The 16,118-nt window shown below is 40.8% G+C and overlaps 1 protein-coding gene across 2 annotated transcripts; it reads right to left on the bottom strand.

Moving 5' to 3' along the window:
• Positions 1 to 11,238: 11,238 nt before the first annotated feature.
• dhx58 (DEXH (Asp-Glu-X-His) box polypeptide 58) lies at positions 11,239 to 15,920 on the bottom strand. 2 transcript variants are annotated; one of them, XM_070922973.1, is made up of 12 exons: positions 15,852 to 15,920; positions 15,439 to 15,629; positions 15,128 to 15,332; positions 14,810 to 15,000; positions 14,577 to 14,690; positions 14,195 to 14,327; positions 13,889 to 14,074; positions 13,505 to 13,755; positions 13,083 to 13,394; positions 12,804 to 12,994; positions 12,598 to 12,697; positions 11,239 to 12,487 (listed from the first exon to the last, which is right to left on the bottom strand). In XM_070922973.1, exons 2-12 carry the CDS (start codon positions 15,613 to 15,615, stop codon positions 12,302 to 12,304), a joined length of 2,046 nt encoding a protein of 681 aa, XP_070779074.1. In that variant the 5' UTR covers positions 15,616 to 15,629; positions 15,852 to 15,920; the 3' UTR covers positions 11,239 to 12,301. The 2 variants fall into 2 exon arrangements, with proteins under 2 accessions (XP_070779074.1, XP_070779075.1); XM_070922974.1 differs by having other exon boundaries at positions 12,342 to 12,487; positions 12,623 to 12,697.
• Between the last annotated feature and the right edge of the window lie 198 nt (positions 15,921 to 16,118).

The raw sequence follows: 16,118 nt of genomic DNA, 5'->3' as shown, positions 1-16,118 counted from the left end.
CCTCTCCTACACAGCCACATGGAAATCATTTATTTTTTCCCATAGTTTCTCTTGAATTCTGGCTGTCTGATGATCACCTGATAAGTTCTCCCAGCAACATAGTAAAATTTATCATCAGAAAACTAGGCGATTTGCACAATTATATCAGGAGAGGAAAGGTGTGGGAGATAGAAAGACGATACAACGTGCAAAAGAGCCCCGCACAGGTGGTCTATAATTGCAATTCAAAACATTTTGCCCAATTATGATATTTTTGTCCTCCTGTCCCTTTTTGTGTTTTGCCATCTTGCCATGTTTGCATTAGTTTGTGCTTGGTTTTTCAGGTGGAAAACCTGAAAACCAGTGGAAAACCTAAACTGCCTGTAGGTGTGAGTGTGAGTTTGTCTGTCTAGTGGTGATGGACAAGCAGCCTACCCGGGGTGTTATCCTGCTTTTTTGGCCATGCTAGCAGACCTAGGGATGGCCATGTCGGCCTGTCTGTTGGACAGTTGGTTCACCACTTTGGTCCAGACTGAAATATTTCAACAACTATCAGGTGGATTGCCATGAAATGTTGTACAGACATTTATGGTCTTACTGAGTAAGTGCACTAAGTACAGCCTCACACAGCTGCTAGCATGGCTTCCTATCCAACGCATGATGGACACCAGCCTTCACGTCCCTGAGTAAGAATAAGCAGCTATGGCAAATGCATTTGGCTCAGAGAACTTGAAATACTTTTCTATATTTCAATATATATATAATACATCAGTGTGGCTCAATATCAATATAAATATGGATAATCTGCCATTTGTCCTTCTAAGTTGAATGTATTTTGTTTAGGACCACAACTAAAAGTCCTCTATCTGACATGGTTTTATTTGTTTTTGTTTTCATTTTTAGTGCCACAGAAATATGCAAACCTTGACTGCAACTGTGATTGAAAATCGAGGTAACACAGTGTGACACGAGTAATTGATGGAGATTCCTGGTTGTATTCAGTTGTCCCCTCACATAAGACAATAATAGGGAAGAGGACACTTCATGGTGCACATTATCACGTCAAGTTTATTGAAGACTGAAATATTAACTTGATCTGTTGTGCGTGGCCATTATGATTTATACATGCATAATTTCTCTGTCATGTAACATCAGTACAGTTTCAAGGCTGAGTGATCTGCACGGTTTGATGGCAGTGCTTAAGAGGTGCAACAAGGTGTAAAGCTGTTAGGAAATATGTTGTTTATTGAATTTTATTCTTGTAGATTAGATGCAAGTATTTTGTTGTTGTCTACCCTCCATTATTCTGTTTATTTTCTTGATGTTGTACCTGTCAGGCAGTGATTCTCCTCTCACACCTTTGCATGACCTCCAAATCATTTTGTCTATTTCTGTCCATCTTTACTTCCCCCTTCCGGTCCATTCTACCAAACTCAGTTTCCAATCATTTTTAACTCTCCCATGCAATCACTTCACCTGCTTTCTGCCCCACCTCTCGCTCTACCTCTCCCCTTCCATCTCCCCCTCCCATTTCTTTAATCGTTCTGTTTTCTGCTGAAGGTTACTCTTGCCTGCAGGGTTATGAAAATGTTAGAAAGGCCCACTCCATTTTCAGCTACGTAAATAGCCATTTCCCGCCAGAGCAAACCCACTTTCCCAGGTCTGACCTGCCGCGTTGCACATCACACTTCCCACCTCTTTCTCTACACTACCTGAGAATAGTGGGGGGAAAATGAACAGCGCACCTTCATTGCTTATCTGTCATTTTGATATAACGGACTGCTGCCATTGTCCTCTGAATTCATCTCCCTCTTGTTCTCCATTTAAACAACCTAGTCTCACGAGGGAAAAGCTCAGCTACATAAATTCAAATGAAATTGCTCCCATTCCTGCAGTGATTAGCCTGCTCTCTATAAATACCCATATATGTTGTGATTAAAGGCTTATTTTCAGGAGAAGCAGTACTATTTATTAGGACAGAAACTACATCTCATCTAGTTGAAAAACAGGATAATGAAATATATTACCATAACAACAAGAGGAACACTGTGTGACTTGTAATTTCCAGTATTTACAGCCTCTAATGGACAAGTAAACTTCTATTAATAACGTCTTGAAACAGTTGAAATATTCAAATATATTCACAAAAATATGCAACAGCCATGTTGAAATCAAATGCTAATTCCACTTTCCAGGACTCACAAAAGAGCAGAAATTGACTTAACCTTGCCTAAAACCACTTTGTACTCCCCAAACCTGAAACAGCCTGTTCGTACTGTCATTATACTTTATCAGCACAGGAAGAAATATGGGAATGCGTGTGTTCGTTGACAGACACGGAGAAAGCACTTACAGTGTTAAGGAGAAAGCTTCTCACCCTTCTTCAAGTCACCGGTTCCATTAAAACTTTATTCTTTTAACACTCGAGGGACAAATGCTCTTTTAAGGCTGAGCGAGTGCGTTTTGTGTAGTTCTCCAAAGGTTTAATGTTTTCTCTGAATTAGAATAAATCTCTGGATGCCGTGGCGAGAGGTGGCATGGGCTTGGAAAGATGCTGCAGAAATATTAAACCTGGATTTGTGCCCCGAGTCTTTTTAGTGAATAAAAAAAATCACTTATTTGATTTATCTTGTTTTCTGAAACAACTGTTCTTGCTTCTCTGCCCTGTATATCCTCACACTTTGAGAGCGAGCTCCCGCAGGTCATGCAAGGCTAGTTCATTTCCGGGTGCCATGTCCCAGAAAACCCTGACGTACTGCGCGTCACTCCCGTCCTCCACCTCTTCTACCCTTCACTAACACTCCCCTGATCTTCCCTTTCAATTTCCTGCAGCTCCACAAGACAATGGAGAGCTACATCAAAGGCCTGCATGAGGGGTTTGATAGCTAACATCAGCAAAAAAAAAAAAAAAAAAAAAATCATTCACACACAATTCTCGTTCAGCAGTATTTGGACAACTCATCATCTTTCAATGTACTTGCAACAGAGATTATATTTTCTCAGAGGTTTCCTTTTGAGAAAGTCAGAGAAAATCTGTTCAGACAGCATGCGCTGGCTGCCTTATAGACTGAGGAGTGGAGAGCATTTTCCAGTGGGCTTGATCCATTTCTACAGGCAACAAAATCAAAGGAATACAGGTACGGTATGACACCTGAAAATAGACAAATTGTCCTCTACACGTATCACACTGAGTGTCAAGGCCACGCTATAGACGGAAATATAATTTCTCATGGTCTTGTATGTTTATCTCTAGTAGTCATTGACAAGACATATTGACTCATGCCACAGGGTTTTGCACTGAATGTGACTGCAAAAGTACACATACATGTGCACAGACACATTGTTTGATAGAGCAGAAATAACAGCGAAATGATGCTCACAAAAACATAATTGAATGGTCCAGATATAAAATGACTTCTGCATCCATTGAGACTAATTTACCTTGGTTTACTCAGTGTTGTTCCTCTTTTAACAATGGATATAGTGAGTCAACGCTGTCAGTCTGGCACTGCCCTCCCGCTGCGACAGAAAATGACTTTCAACAGCTTGATCAAATTAATTGGCTTGACTGTTGGGCAGAGGGAGATAGATAGACCATTAGCTATTGAAAGGGAAAAGATTGACAAGTACGTTTTTTTCTCAGGAATAATTGAGAGGGAGGACTGCGGCTGGAGGGAGAGTGAAGGGTACACAAAGAAAGCAGGCCTCAGATGAGGACAAAAGAATAGATTTTGCAAAAATGAGCCTGCTTTGTTTCCTCTCCTTGGCAGGAGTCAGATGTTTTGCTGTGCTCCGTCTTGTGAAGCATGACTCCCTTTTCTCCTTCGACACAAAACCTATCATTTGGACATTTGTGGATAGACGAGAGAAAAGCCGCTTTACCAAAGACAGGAATAGACATTTTGAGGGATGCGGAAAAAGGGGGTGTGGTGGCAGCATGAAAAGTATTCAGCGTGGAAACATGCGTTTTCTACTAATACACTGCAGTGTATGACTAGTTTTATGAGGCTATCCAAAGCCAAGAAAAACAACAGCCACAAAGATGAAGGCCTGAACAATGCTGCTAATTGCTATTGCATCTACTTATGGTGCACCAAAGGAAGACCAAAGAGACTAGTGAGACTACGGGTGAGCTGGAGCGGTGTGGATGCCATGATGCTACCATATAGTTTCTTGGGTGAGGCTTGCTTGGAGGGCAGGGCAGTGGCAGAGGTATGGAGCTCATTCTAATTGGATCTGTCAAAACTCGCCACCAGTTAATGTAGTGCCTCTATTAGGCAAAGCTGCAGCCCATGACCTGCAGCTCTACAAGTGTGATCAATGGCTCTATTCGTTATTTTGCTGTTGTTGCTGCTGTTGTTGGTGATGATGACGACTACACCGATCACAACAGAAATTTTTGGAAACAATTGGTTCAAAACTTCAGTCAGTCAAAGTTAGCATCCTCACCAACACTACACTTTAGCTAACCCCTTTCCCTTCAAGGGTCAGTTCACATAAATCCAAATTTAAATACATAATTTTCAGATTTTTTGTTTGTGTTGCTCAAATGAAACTGACACCACTAAAAACAGCAACACATCTTTCCAGATACAATGTCCAGTTATTCAGGATAATCTACAGACATTGCTGCAAACACCTCCAGTATTTTCTCCAATTGTATACTTTCTTAACATTGCTGACTTGACCCTCTGACGCTGCCCTTTCTAACAGTAATTCTAGTAACAAACTACATAGTCCAAAATGTAAGGAAACCATTCTGAGGTTTGCAGTAGCCTCCACTCTCCTTTGACTGTCTCAGAGAGGGGAGAGGGATCAATACCTCGCTGTGCCAGAGCCTCAGAAATCTGCAGAAATCTTTTTATGCTATATGAGCCCTCTACTTATCTCTGGCTCCAACTGGTACACAGAAACAAGGCTTTTTCTAGGTTTGACTGGGCTGCTTGGGGAATTGTAACAGTGTTTATCAACCAGCCCTACGAGACTGTTGTGTTGTTGTTGTCTCTTTCTGTTTACATCAGATTTCTGGGAGTCTGTCCTGTGTCCTGGCAAGGTTACAGATGATGAATGACTTCACTTTCGTACAGCAGTATTCCTCCTCTAGGACATATGCTGCTGTTCCTCCTCTCTAATTCAACCTGCCACTTTTCTATACTCTATGAAGGTATTCATCGCTCTCCTTATTCTTCCTTCTATAATCAAAATTTTCTCCTCTATGCCCCGTCATCCTATTTTCATCATTTCTGTTTCTGTTTGATGCATCATTTTCTGAAACACTTTTCAGCCTGCTGTAGTCATTTTTTACTTTTCTCATTTGTCTTATTTTTAAAAGTTGGTATTGGAAATAACAGACCTTGCATGTCTAAGCCTTGACTGCTTTATAGTAGTGTAGTTTTTATGGCATAATCAATACCCTCAGCACCAACCTCAGGGATAGCCTGTTTTGGTCAAATGCTTTTGGGTTCCTCTTGTGTGTGTAATTGTTTCAGCCAATGAAAACCACCCCTGGTCTTGCCTTGAGAATAAGGACTCTCCCAGCTGCCACACGCTTATAGTTTATGCACTTAGCACTCATCCACAGCTACAGCAAGCGACCATTTACTCATTTAGTCTATAAAAAGTGAAGACAAAATAGTGAAGCATTGCAAGTTTCTAGAACCCAAAGTAACATAATATATTTTTTTGTCCAACGATCAGTCCAAAGCCAAAAGATATTTTACAATAATATAATTATTATTGTTTATTTTCTGAATTATTTGGTCTATAAAATGTCAGAAAATTGTTAAAATCTAATTGTCGCAATTTCCAAGAGCCCAAGGCAATGACTTCGAATTGCTTGTTTTGTCCGACCAGAAGTCCAAAGCATGTATAGCAATACTAACATAGAAGGCTCAGACACAAGCAAATATTAAAATTTAAAAAAATTGTTAACAGTTTTTGGCATCATTTTGGGCATCTTTGCATTAAAAAGTACTTAATTAATTGATTATCAAATAGTTGTTGATTCATTTTCTGTTGATTACCTAATTGACTAATCATTTCAGCTCTATATTAAAGTTGTTGACTTTTTTGTCAATGGACTATTAGGAGATTTATTGTTTCACTACTGTCTTTGTCGAAGTGAAAGACATTTGTGTTGATTTGAATTTAATTGAATTTATTCAGTTAACCCTCACATCCGTCACACATACACAGACATGCTAACAAGGCTGCACTCAATCATCCTCCGGTGATTAGCGTGGAGAAGACAAAATAAAATACTGTGGGCTGTCATACGAGTCCACAATAATCCCCACCAGCCTGAATGACTCAAAGCGACTCAACATGGATTAATAACAGGGATTAGAGTGACACAAACTGCAGTCAATGGCGTAGACAGAGGAAGGACAGAAACACACATTTATTTTAGTCCAAACCAAACCACTACAACTACACACACAGCTATGTGCATGGACACACACTTGCAATCAATTTTGGAAGCACTACTAGTACTTCCAAACATGACGGTCAACAGTCTCTTCTCTCAGACATTTTGATGTGAGCTCTAATATTTATACTGCCGATGTATCAAAATGTTTTATGGTCTACAATGTAGCTCCACTTGTTTTGGGTTTTGCCAGTGAAACAGTCAAAGATCCTTAAGTTATTGGGAGTTCATCTGTGAGTTTTTAGATTCTAATAATCTAGCAGGAAGTTCTGTCAAAAGGATGGCATAAGAAAGGGACAAGTCAGTGTAGAGTAGACAGAAGCCCAGACTGCAAAGACAAGCGTCTCTTTTATCTGCTCTGTAATAAAGCATGAAATAGGCTGGGTAACTCTCGACTCTGGCACCGACACCAACAGAGTTCCAGTCCACTTCAGAGAGCAACATCCTCAATCAAAGGGGATGTGTGACAAGATGCACCCTTAGCGTACTATAATTGCTTTCATGTTGCCCTGAAAATACGCACAAACATGTTTTAAAGCATCTGGGTGTTAAAAAGGAACGTACCGTGAAATTTAAATATAGAAAGGAATGTTCTGAAGAAAATTTTAAATACTCTCAGTCTTGAATTCACCCGAGAGCTTTTTGATGGCAGCCAAGACACAACTGCCCTGAAAGAGGTCAAATGCCATTACAAGACAGAGATGTCATCGATACCCACATGACTCCAAACATAGTTGACTTGCAGTACTGTACATCCACACAGGCTCGGCGGCAGCTTGATACACACTTTGAACTACAAATAAGGCACAGATGATATACATAACAACATATAGTAGGACAATGCAAATGTCAACACCTATCTTGTCACCGACAGTCACCTGATCCACTTCTGTTGCCAACACAGCGAGCTCTCAGACAGCACGAGCAGCTGGCTGACAAGCAGACCGATCCCAGAGGAAATGCCCGTCCTGGTGACCGGCTCACTGTACTGTACGAGATATTTGTGTCTGTCATTGTCTCTGTCTGTGCCCTGTGTGAGTGCGAGTCCTGGAGAGAGTACGTGTGGTGACTACATAAGCAGAAAGCAGCTGTGTGTTAAAAAACCTGTTGACAGTGTGAGTGTGTTGCTTCATGTTGTCTGACACTGGCCTAACAGGTGTGACTTCGGTCTGCAGACAGGAAATTGACCTAGCGATGGGCTTTGTAGTCCACTCCTGTAAATGTTACCATGCTAATTTTATGCACAGAATGCTTACAGTATTTCCTTATAGGCATGGGATGTTGGGATTTCACATTTAACTACTACAGCCAACTATTGGATGGATTACCATGAAATTTCATTGGCATACTCATGTCCCCATTAGGCTGCACTGCAATCACTTTGGTGATGCTCTAATATTTTATCTAGAGACCTCATTAGGTCACAATTTCAATTTGTCCAGCACTTTGGTTTATGACCAAATGTAATGAAATTCCCAACAGCCTAAGCTCTATTTTGTGTTTAGTGCCATTTGCAAATAAGCACGCTAACATGTTAAACTAAGACGGTGAAATAGTAAACATTATATCTGCTTAACATCAGCATGTTGTCATTGTGAGCATAATAGCATGCTGACGTTAGCATTTAGCTGAAAGCACCACTGTGTCTAACTACAGCCTCGCAGAACTGCTAGCATGCTTACTTTTGTCTTTTCACCACTTCAGGCATATAAAAACATTTCAAATGAAACAGGCTGAGAAAGAAAAATGACTCTTGTTGAACTTCTCACAACTCTTGCCAGCACTAGGTTCAAACCTGTTATGAGGGGTCACAAGTAATCATCTTTTGACCAAAATAAAATCAAGAACACAACATTTCTATTTAGTGCAATACGTGTATATATATATATACGTATTGCACCAGTATTGCACTGGTGAGTATATAAGGTGAGGTGAGTATGTATATATTTGTATTGCACTGGTGAATTTAAATAGAAATGTTGTGTTCTTGATTTTGTTTCGGTCAATAAATGATTACTTGTGACCCCTCTTAACAGGTTTGAGCCTAGTATATATATGTATATATATATACATATATATATATATATACATACACATGGTTATTGTGTATAGTTTTTTACTGTTATTTTTCACTTAAATATTGTAAATGTGTATATTTCTTATTTATTATATCTTATATTTGCACATACTCTCATTTCTAAATGTATGCTACTTTCTACTCTTGAATGGGAGCACCTGTAACTGTGTAATCTGATTCTGATTTATTCAATAAACCCCACTTGCTGTTGAACCACAGCACACAGTGAACAACAGAGAAATCAACAGCCATTAACTTCATGTTTCAGGCAGATGAGCGTTTAACTCCACCATGTTCAATACAACAAGAAACCTCAGTTTCACCTGACCGCTGACACAAACTGTCGTCAATACACCTGAGGTTGACCCCGAGACCATCTGCTCATGCGCAATACTGATTCAACACAACGCCATGAACGGAAAAACACGGTCAGTGCCCCTCCCTCTTATTTGTGTATTTGAGGAAGAGAAATGACGAGGAACAGATTAATTTAGGACTCACAACAAGCTGTTTAACATTACACGTTCGCCCAGAGCCACAGGTATAAAAGTAAAATGTGTTTAGGTAACAAATAAGCTGCCAATTCACAATTAATTTGGAAACACTCACCTGGTGCTGAGCTCCATCAGCTGCCAACAGTCGAGCTGCCATGCTGCGCCGCTTCTTGTACTAAATCTTGTTTACTAGCTCAGTTTGTTTTTGTGTTGAGTGGCTGAAATGCCCACTGAATATAGCCTGTTTTTTTCTGGAATTTGTAATGTGAAAAATGCAGCCAACTGGACAGGTTTCTGCTGTAATAGCCCTTCACTGCGCAGTTCAAGACCCCCAGGTCGCCAGGTCACCTAGCTTCCATTACAAGTAGCTAATTAGGCTAATGACTGTCAGTCACACATTAAAGGAAGACACACAGGACAACTTAAACTGTTTAAAACCAAAACTTTACCAGGAAAAAACAAATTAAAGAAGTATTTTATTATTGTTGTCATTGTCCTTGTCATATTATATAGCATATATTATAAGGTGACATATTCAGGTTGAGTATTGTACATCATACAGTCCAAAACCCAAAAATATTTACTATCATATATGACAAAAAGCAACAAAAGGAACCAGCAGGGTTTTGGCATTTTTGCTTGAAACGATTCATTGATTATCAAAGTAGTTTCAATTTTCTGTTGATCAACTAATCGAATCGACTCATAATCTAATAATTGGCCACATTTTTAGCACTAACACAGTTATGGTCGGATTTTCCATAGTTTTAATTTTGCCCCTAAATAAATGGCATCCCTAATGCTTCTGTCAAAACATGCAGAAACGGTCCATCTTGCTTTCACATTTTAAATGAAATATGAATTGGACAAGGCCATGTTATGACTTAGCAAATTGGTTAAATTAAGTCATATATTTGAAATGTCTTGTGTCTGTAAGAGCCTACATGACATCAGTCTGTTAGCTGTGAGATGTGCTTCTCCTAACCAAGCCAAGAAATCTCACACTCACATAGTGCTCATGTATTGTATTAGATTGGACACATACAGTAGACAGACAGATGTGCATGCCCTAGATATCAATGACAAGATGCCTATTGTAAATGTGAGTAGCATCCCCTGAATTCACACAAACACACTACACACCCACACACACACAACACACCATGTTATCCTTTGCTCAACTACTCCAAGCTGCTTTCATTTCAGAAGAGAGCTAATTGCAATTAAGATGCATGGGGTGTTAAGCTGGGAAGTAAAAGGAAGTAATCAGTGTTGATTATAGAGCCTGAGCCTGATCAGAGTAAATCATATACTGTATGGCTGCTGTCCGCCTGCCTGAATCTGAGTCAGGCACGACACCGGAACAGAGCCTGTTTTTTGTGTGATTACGTCCATGGCAGCAGTACTGTCTCCAGCTCTGCGCCAGATTTACGAAAGGATTACGGTACATGTGACACAGTGAGGTTGACTTAATCACGTCTTGCCCAGAGATACACACAAACATTTGTTGTGGGTCAAAAGTGAATATACACCATACAGCTGCCAGCCAGAAATTAATGGTTTCCTTGCCAGTTATAATCTGGGTTTGTTTTCGAAACTGCTTATTATAGCTGAAGCTGTGCTGCTGTATATCATCATTGATACAGTGTCATTTAGATTACGCATGCTCTGCTTGGTACAGTGGTTTGACAGCTAAACTGCTGGTGATGCAAAATAATATTATTCGGTATTTACTAAATGCATCCCCTCAAACTAATTTTGGTAGTGATGAATTCAGAAAGGTAGGACTGTTGCCAGTACAGCTCAGAGTAGAACATCAGAAGCTGCATGCTCTTCAATACTTCTCAGATGACAATGATCCATACTCAGCATAACTATAATACCAGGACCAGTGTGTGATCATGTAAAGTGCCTTGAGTGAATAAACGAATAAACACAGCAGCAAAATGAAACTGTACATCGTTTCAGCAAAGACTGTTTTCTGTGATTAGTCTAAATCTGTCTTCTGGGGATTGATAAAATCAAGCAGTGAGTGTTCTGAGAAACAGAGAAGTTATTATGCAGTAAAATGTGTCTTTTGAAGCCAGTGCGTTAAATGAACAACAAAGTGTAATAAATCTGTTCCTCTCTGTAGACTGTTAGGATGGTGTTAAATGATCCAAGCTGAAATACATAACCCTGTATTGATCCAGTGATGCAGATGCAGCATAGTGCAGCAGTCAAAACATGTTAAAAACTACAAAGAGAAGCTCTTGCAGACATTATGGTTCCAGGGAGGTCTTTAGTGCACACAGGCTTCTACCTAAGCATACATAAGGAAACACTTACATAAAAATAAACCACTGTTTTTATCGGAACTAATGCATGAAAATACTTTGTTCCCTTTCCTGTCAACTGAGGATTTCTTTCTTTTTCCAGATTTCACGTACACACATCTGGAGGCTGTAACCAACCATCCTGTACTAACAACAAAAGAGCTGCTCTATTGAAGCAGTTTGGGGACAAAGTGCCTTGCTCAGGGGTATATCAGCAAAGGTTTGGTAAGTGTCACTTTTACCGCAAATCTGAGGATTCAAACTTCTCTAATCTCAGAGAGCCATAGGTCATCATGGACTCAGTGCCTTCAGTTCGGGAAACACCAGATAAAATGTCCATTCTAGCTTTATTCACATTATTTGTTAAGAGGTTAAGAGGCAGAGACATTTTGTCTGACTTAATTTGTTAACCAACACTGACACCTAGTGGTTAATTCAACACAAAATAATTTAAAAAGAACTGGCATATCAAGAGGATGTTTATTTACATTTCATCTCAGTTTAGTTGTTTATAAAATAGTTTACATCAACAAAAGTTAATGAACAGAATTAAAAGTGTCGTTGCCAATTAAAAGCATTTTAAAATGGCCAAAAGAGAGTTCATGACATGTCAAGTGTTCGTGATGGTTAAGGTTCATGTGCATTGTTTCTGTGCTTGGCTTGAGATGAAGTAGAGGGAACACACACGAAAACATGCAAAGAGAGTCGGGACCTTGGGCATAAACAAAGCTGTCATGCTAATTTCAAGCATGATCGATGCGTAATGGGTTTTAGCACACTGCTGGCTCACTGGCCCGGCAGCACAAATTAATGCTAGCACATGTGGAGGGGATTTTTAGAAAACGTGTTCATATTCAAGCACCTCAGACAGTACAATGATGGTTTCTCTAAATTAGCACAGGCAATAGTCTGGATGGTGAATAACACCGATAGACTGGAATGAAAAAACAGATTATAACTGACATGTGAAGTAGGGGGAAAAACCCACTCAGATTCTCTTGTTGGTGTCTCAATCAAAGATGTCAGGGATGTTGGCTTGGCAGTATTCTTCAAAGCTGAAGTCCTCAACTGTGAAAGTAACATCCTTCCACTTCTTTACAGTCATGCTGCCTTCAGGGGTCTCCAGGGCAAAGTGCTTAATGGCTATATTCGGCAGCAGGGCAATCTTCTTGTATTTCATCTCAAATCCCCATTCCTGTGAATTTAAATAAGAATAAAACTCACATCTCAACATCAGTTCTATTGATGATCAATGCCAGTTTGTTTCTGAATTTTAATTCATATTTGGCAGAGAGCCCACTGTACCATATCGCAGCTGCCGTTATTGCACCTGATTTTGCACCCAGGCTCCCAATCCTCAAAACTCCTTTGTAGTGTCACCTGCCCGCCGACTTTGTAGTGTCTCCTGAGAGCAAAGATCAGCCATGATTAGAGCAGTGAAGACATTTTGTAAAGACGTCAGCTTGGATATACTTTGCATGAACTCTTATACCACAAAGAGTTCAACTTACCTAAAGTCAGGGTTGACGTTGACATAGTGCACGTTGTCAACAAGTTTAATGTCACTGCCAGAGGCCACAGGCATGAAACAGTTTCGACACAAGAGCTGGATACTGGCAGCAGTGTTGAGACTCCTCCTCTCTTTTTTGTGGCCCTCTAAAACTTTTCTACAAATAACCGCCTGCGTTTGTAGCTCGGTTATCTGGAGACAAAGAAGAATTAAAGGGGATGGCAGAAACACTAAACAGTGAGAGTAAGGGATGGAGCTGGACAGAGTACTGCACCCTCACCTTTCTGCAAAACTCATGGCGGTTCATATCCTGGACCGTAGCAATGGCTTTTCCAGTCAGCTCCTCAAGATATTCATTGATGAGCTCCCGGCGCACTTCCGGCCCCCCTTTCTGTGCGACCACTGAATACTGGCTGTCTTCCGCTCGGGCACGTCCGCTGGCCTGCTGCTGGGCAATCTCATTTGTAAGCAGTCCATAGCGTACCACCAGGTTGCATTCAGGGATGTCAAGGCCTTCTTCGGCCACACTGGTGGCGATCAGGAGGTTGAGAGTGCCATTGCGGAAATTGCGTATTGTTTCGGCCTGCTCATTCTGCAAGGAAAGTGTGCACATAAAAGCATGTAAGGACAAAGTCATACAAAACAAAAACACTGAATCAGAATGATTAAATGCTCATAGGTTAGGCTTGTATACCCACACACCTGTGTCATGTAACTGATACCATTGCCAGCCCCAGTGAGGATGGCTGCCTTGATGCCAGCTTTCTGTAAGGCTTCATTGGTGAGGACCCAGTCGTGTAGACAGTGGATGCTTTTACGGGTTTTACTGAAGAGGATCCCCTTTGATTTTTCACTTGGACCAAACTGTTTCAGCAGAGTGCTCTCAAGTTTGAACATCTTCGGGTTCTCGTAGCGAGAATCCCTTGCCAGTGTCTTCAGCTCGATCTGATTCTCTGTGTTAAAGTGACGGTGATATTAATAGTTCCTTGCATGAGGAAAAATTGCACAGTGAGCTTAACATAAATCAAAATCATGCTGCTGAACATACAAATAGACAAGTACTAACTAATGTCTCTGGATTCTTACCTTGGAAAACTCCCACCAGGAATAAGTCTGTTCCATCAATTGCTGTGGTGACCTTGGTGATGTAGAAATCATCTAGGGAGCGATAAGCATCCATCATTCGCAGGGTGTCATTGATGAGCAGGGCGTTGTTGTACTGTCTGAGGTGGAGTGCACATTGTGCTAGCACTCTGTTTTTCTCTCTCACTCCTGATCCAAATATACACAAATAAGGTACGAGCATCAACAGGAGCATGTGTTCTTCTTGCCATCACAAGTTCATACCCTTAAAGAATGTGCACGTCACTACAAAAAAGAAATTGTTCTTACCTCGCTGCTCTAGAAGCACAACATCTGCCTCGTACTCTTGTGTGCCACACTCTCTCAGTTTGATGTCTGGAGGTAGGTTCATGTACTCATGGATCAGCTGCATCATCGTCTTCAGATGGTCCCCGAATGGATCCTACAAGAAAGAAATGTTGCCTTTGCGTTGACTATATGTAGGATTTGTATGTGATTATTTGAATTCCTTTGAGGGTTTAAAGTTTTTAGTTAAAATGTGAGACAATCCAGGTGAAAATCAGTGCTGGCTATGTTGTCAGGTCAGTTGGGGTGTGGAGTAATTATCAGGGTGCATTACTGTCTACCACATCTGGTTTTATCTTGAAATAAAATAAAAAAAAATCAAATAGAAAGAAAAAAATCTGCTTACCTCAGGCCTTTTCTCCACAATGTCAAATGTCTTAATAGGTCTGGGTACTCTCTTCTTCAGCTCGGAGGCATAGTTTTTGGTTGAAACTATGGCTGAGTCCAGGTTGGCACAAATCTGAGAGGGAGAGGAAGATAATGATGAAGAAGAGACAGAGAGTTGTGGGAGATCAGACAGACCAGCTCATATTAGTGACATAGTCAGTAAATCCCCAAGGCGAATAGGTAAACCCTGACCTGCAGCACATGCTCCACAGCGTTTTCTGGGGTCTTTGCGCCTCCTGTCCCCAGTGATGCAGTGAGACCCAGGATCTGTGGCAATTTTTGTTTTCCTTTCAACTTTTTCTCCACATAGCATCCCATTATCTTGTTGTAGACTGATTCCTTGTGGGTGTGGTGACACTCATCGATTATCAGTAGAGTAATATCTGTAAGGAACCATGAAAGCATCAAGGGTGCAATCTCTATTTGTGGATCTTGAGTTTATATTATATTACCATGTCATCAAAACATCATAATCAGTGTGTTGTTGTGTTTGAGCTCACTTTTACTGACCTGAGAGCTCAACATGTTTGTTTTCCTCCATGTTAGTCAGAGCATTGTACAAGATTTGTGCTGTGCAGATGACCACGTCCGACTCCTGCACCACTTTCCCGAAGAAGTCCTTCTCCTCACACACTCCACTGACTGGCACCAGGGTGTAGTTACGGCCCAGGTAAGGCTTGAACTCATTGTCGTGATGTTGGCCTACAAGGTGAACCTACAGCGGAGAAGACATTTTGGTTGTAAAAAATATCCTGTTTTTTAAATTATTATTATGAAAATGATACTGGACTCTGTCTGTCCTGTCTGTGCTTTCTTTGTACCGTGTTTACCAGGACCACCACCTTAGCCTTCGGTGTGGTCTCCAGGTGTCTTTGGGCCACATACACAGCAGCACGGGTCTTTCCACCTCCCGTCGGCAGGCAAATAATTGTGTTCTCTCTCTGAAGAGCCCTTTCAACCACTTCCTCCTGGTATGTATACAGTCCCAAATCTGCCATCCTACTCTTTTCTCCTGTTTGACCACACATCAGAATTACACAGAATTATCATACTGTAGAAAAGAAATGGACACTAGATCATAGAAGTGCATCAAAACTGTGATCATTAACACCATAAAGTCCGGCTAGATCAGGGTAAAGTTACTGAGACAAAACAAACAAGCATTCTGCATGCTGACTCATTTTATAATTCATCTGTAAGCTGTTAGAACGGACGTCAGCCTTTATTAACTCACCAGTCAGCTGTGTGGTGCTGTCAGCTTCTCCTTGCCCACTGCCACCACCCAGTAAAGGTGGTGGAGGTTTTAAACTCAGTTGTGATCAGCTGTGTGACGCGGAGACACAGAAACGAAAGTAAAAGCCTTTCATACTCAGAAAAATGGGCCTACTGAGGGAGGCTCTAGAGGGACAACCGATAGTGTTCGTTTTTAAATGAAGCCATGACTAAGCTTGTATCTACTCTATTAGTAGCTTACAGCTGATGGGTTTGTGTAGAGAGCGTT

The sequence above is a fragment of the Enoplosus armatus genome, chromosome 17 (assembly GCF_043641665.1).
Source record: "Enoplosus armatus isolate fEnoArm2 chromosome 17, fEnoArm2.hap1, whole genome shotgun sequence".
In the NCBI taxonomy this organism is placed as follows: Eukaryota; Metazoa; Chordata; class Actinopteri; order Centrarchiformes; family Enoplosidae; genus Enoplosus; species Enoplosus armatus.
The sequence above is the reverse complement of the archived record's forward strand: the minus strand, read 5'-3'. Positions and strand labels throughout refer to the sequence as shown.

What these genes read in the sequence shown, in the direction of transcription:
- dhx58 (XM_070922973.1), bottom strand. Translation starts at nt 15,615, where the DNA reads ATGGCAGATTTGGGACTGTATACATACCAGGAGGAAGTGGTTGAAAGG. An exon ending in TGGTGGTCCTGGTAAACACG is followed by an intron (nt 15,333 to 15,438) that starts GTACAAAGAAAG and finishes TCTCCGCTGTAG; the next exon opens with GTTCACCTTGTAGGCCAACA. An exon ending in TTGTGGAGAAAAGGCCTGAG is followed by an intron (nt 14,328 to 14,576) that starts GTAAGCAGATTT and finishes TCTTTCTTGTAG; the next exon opens with GATCCATTCGGGGACCATCT.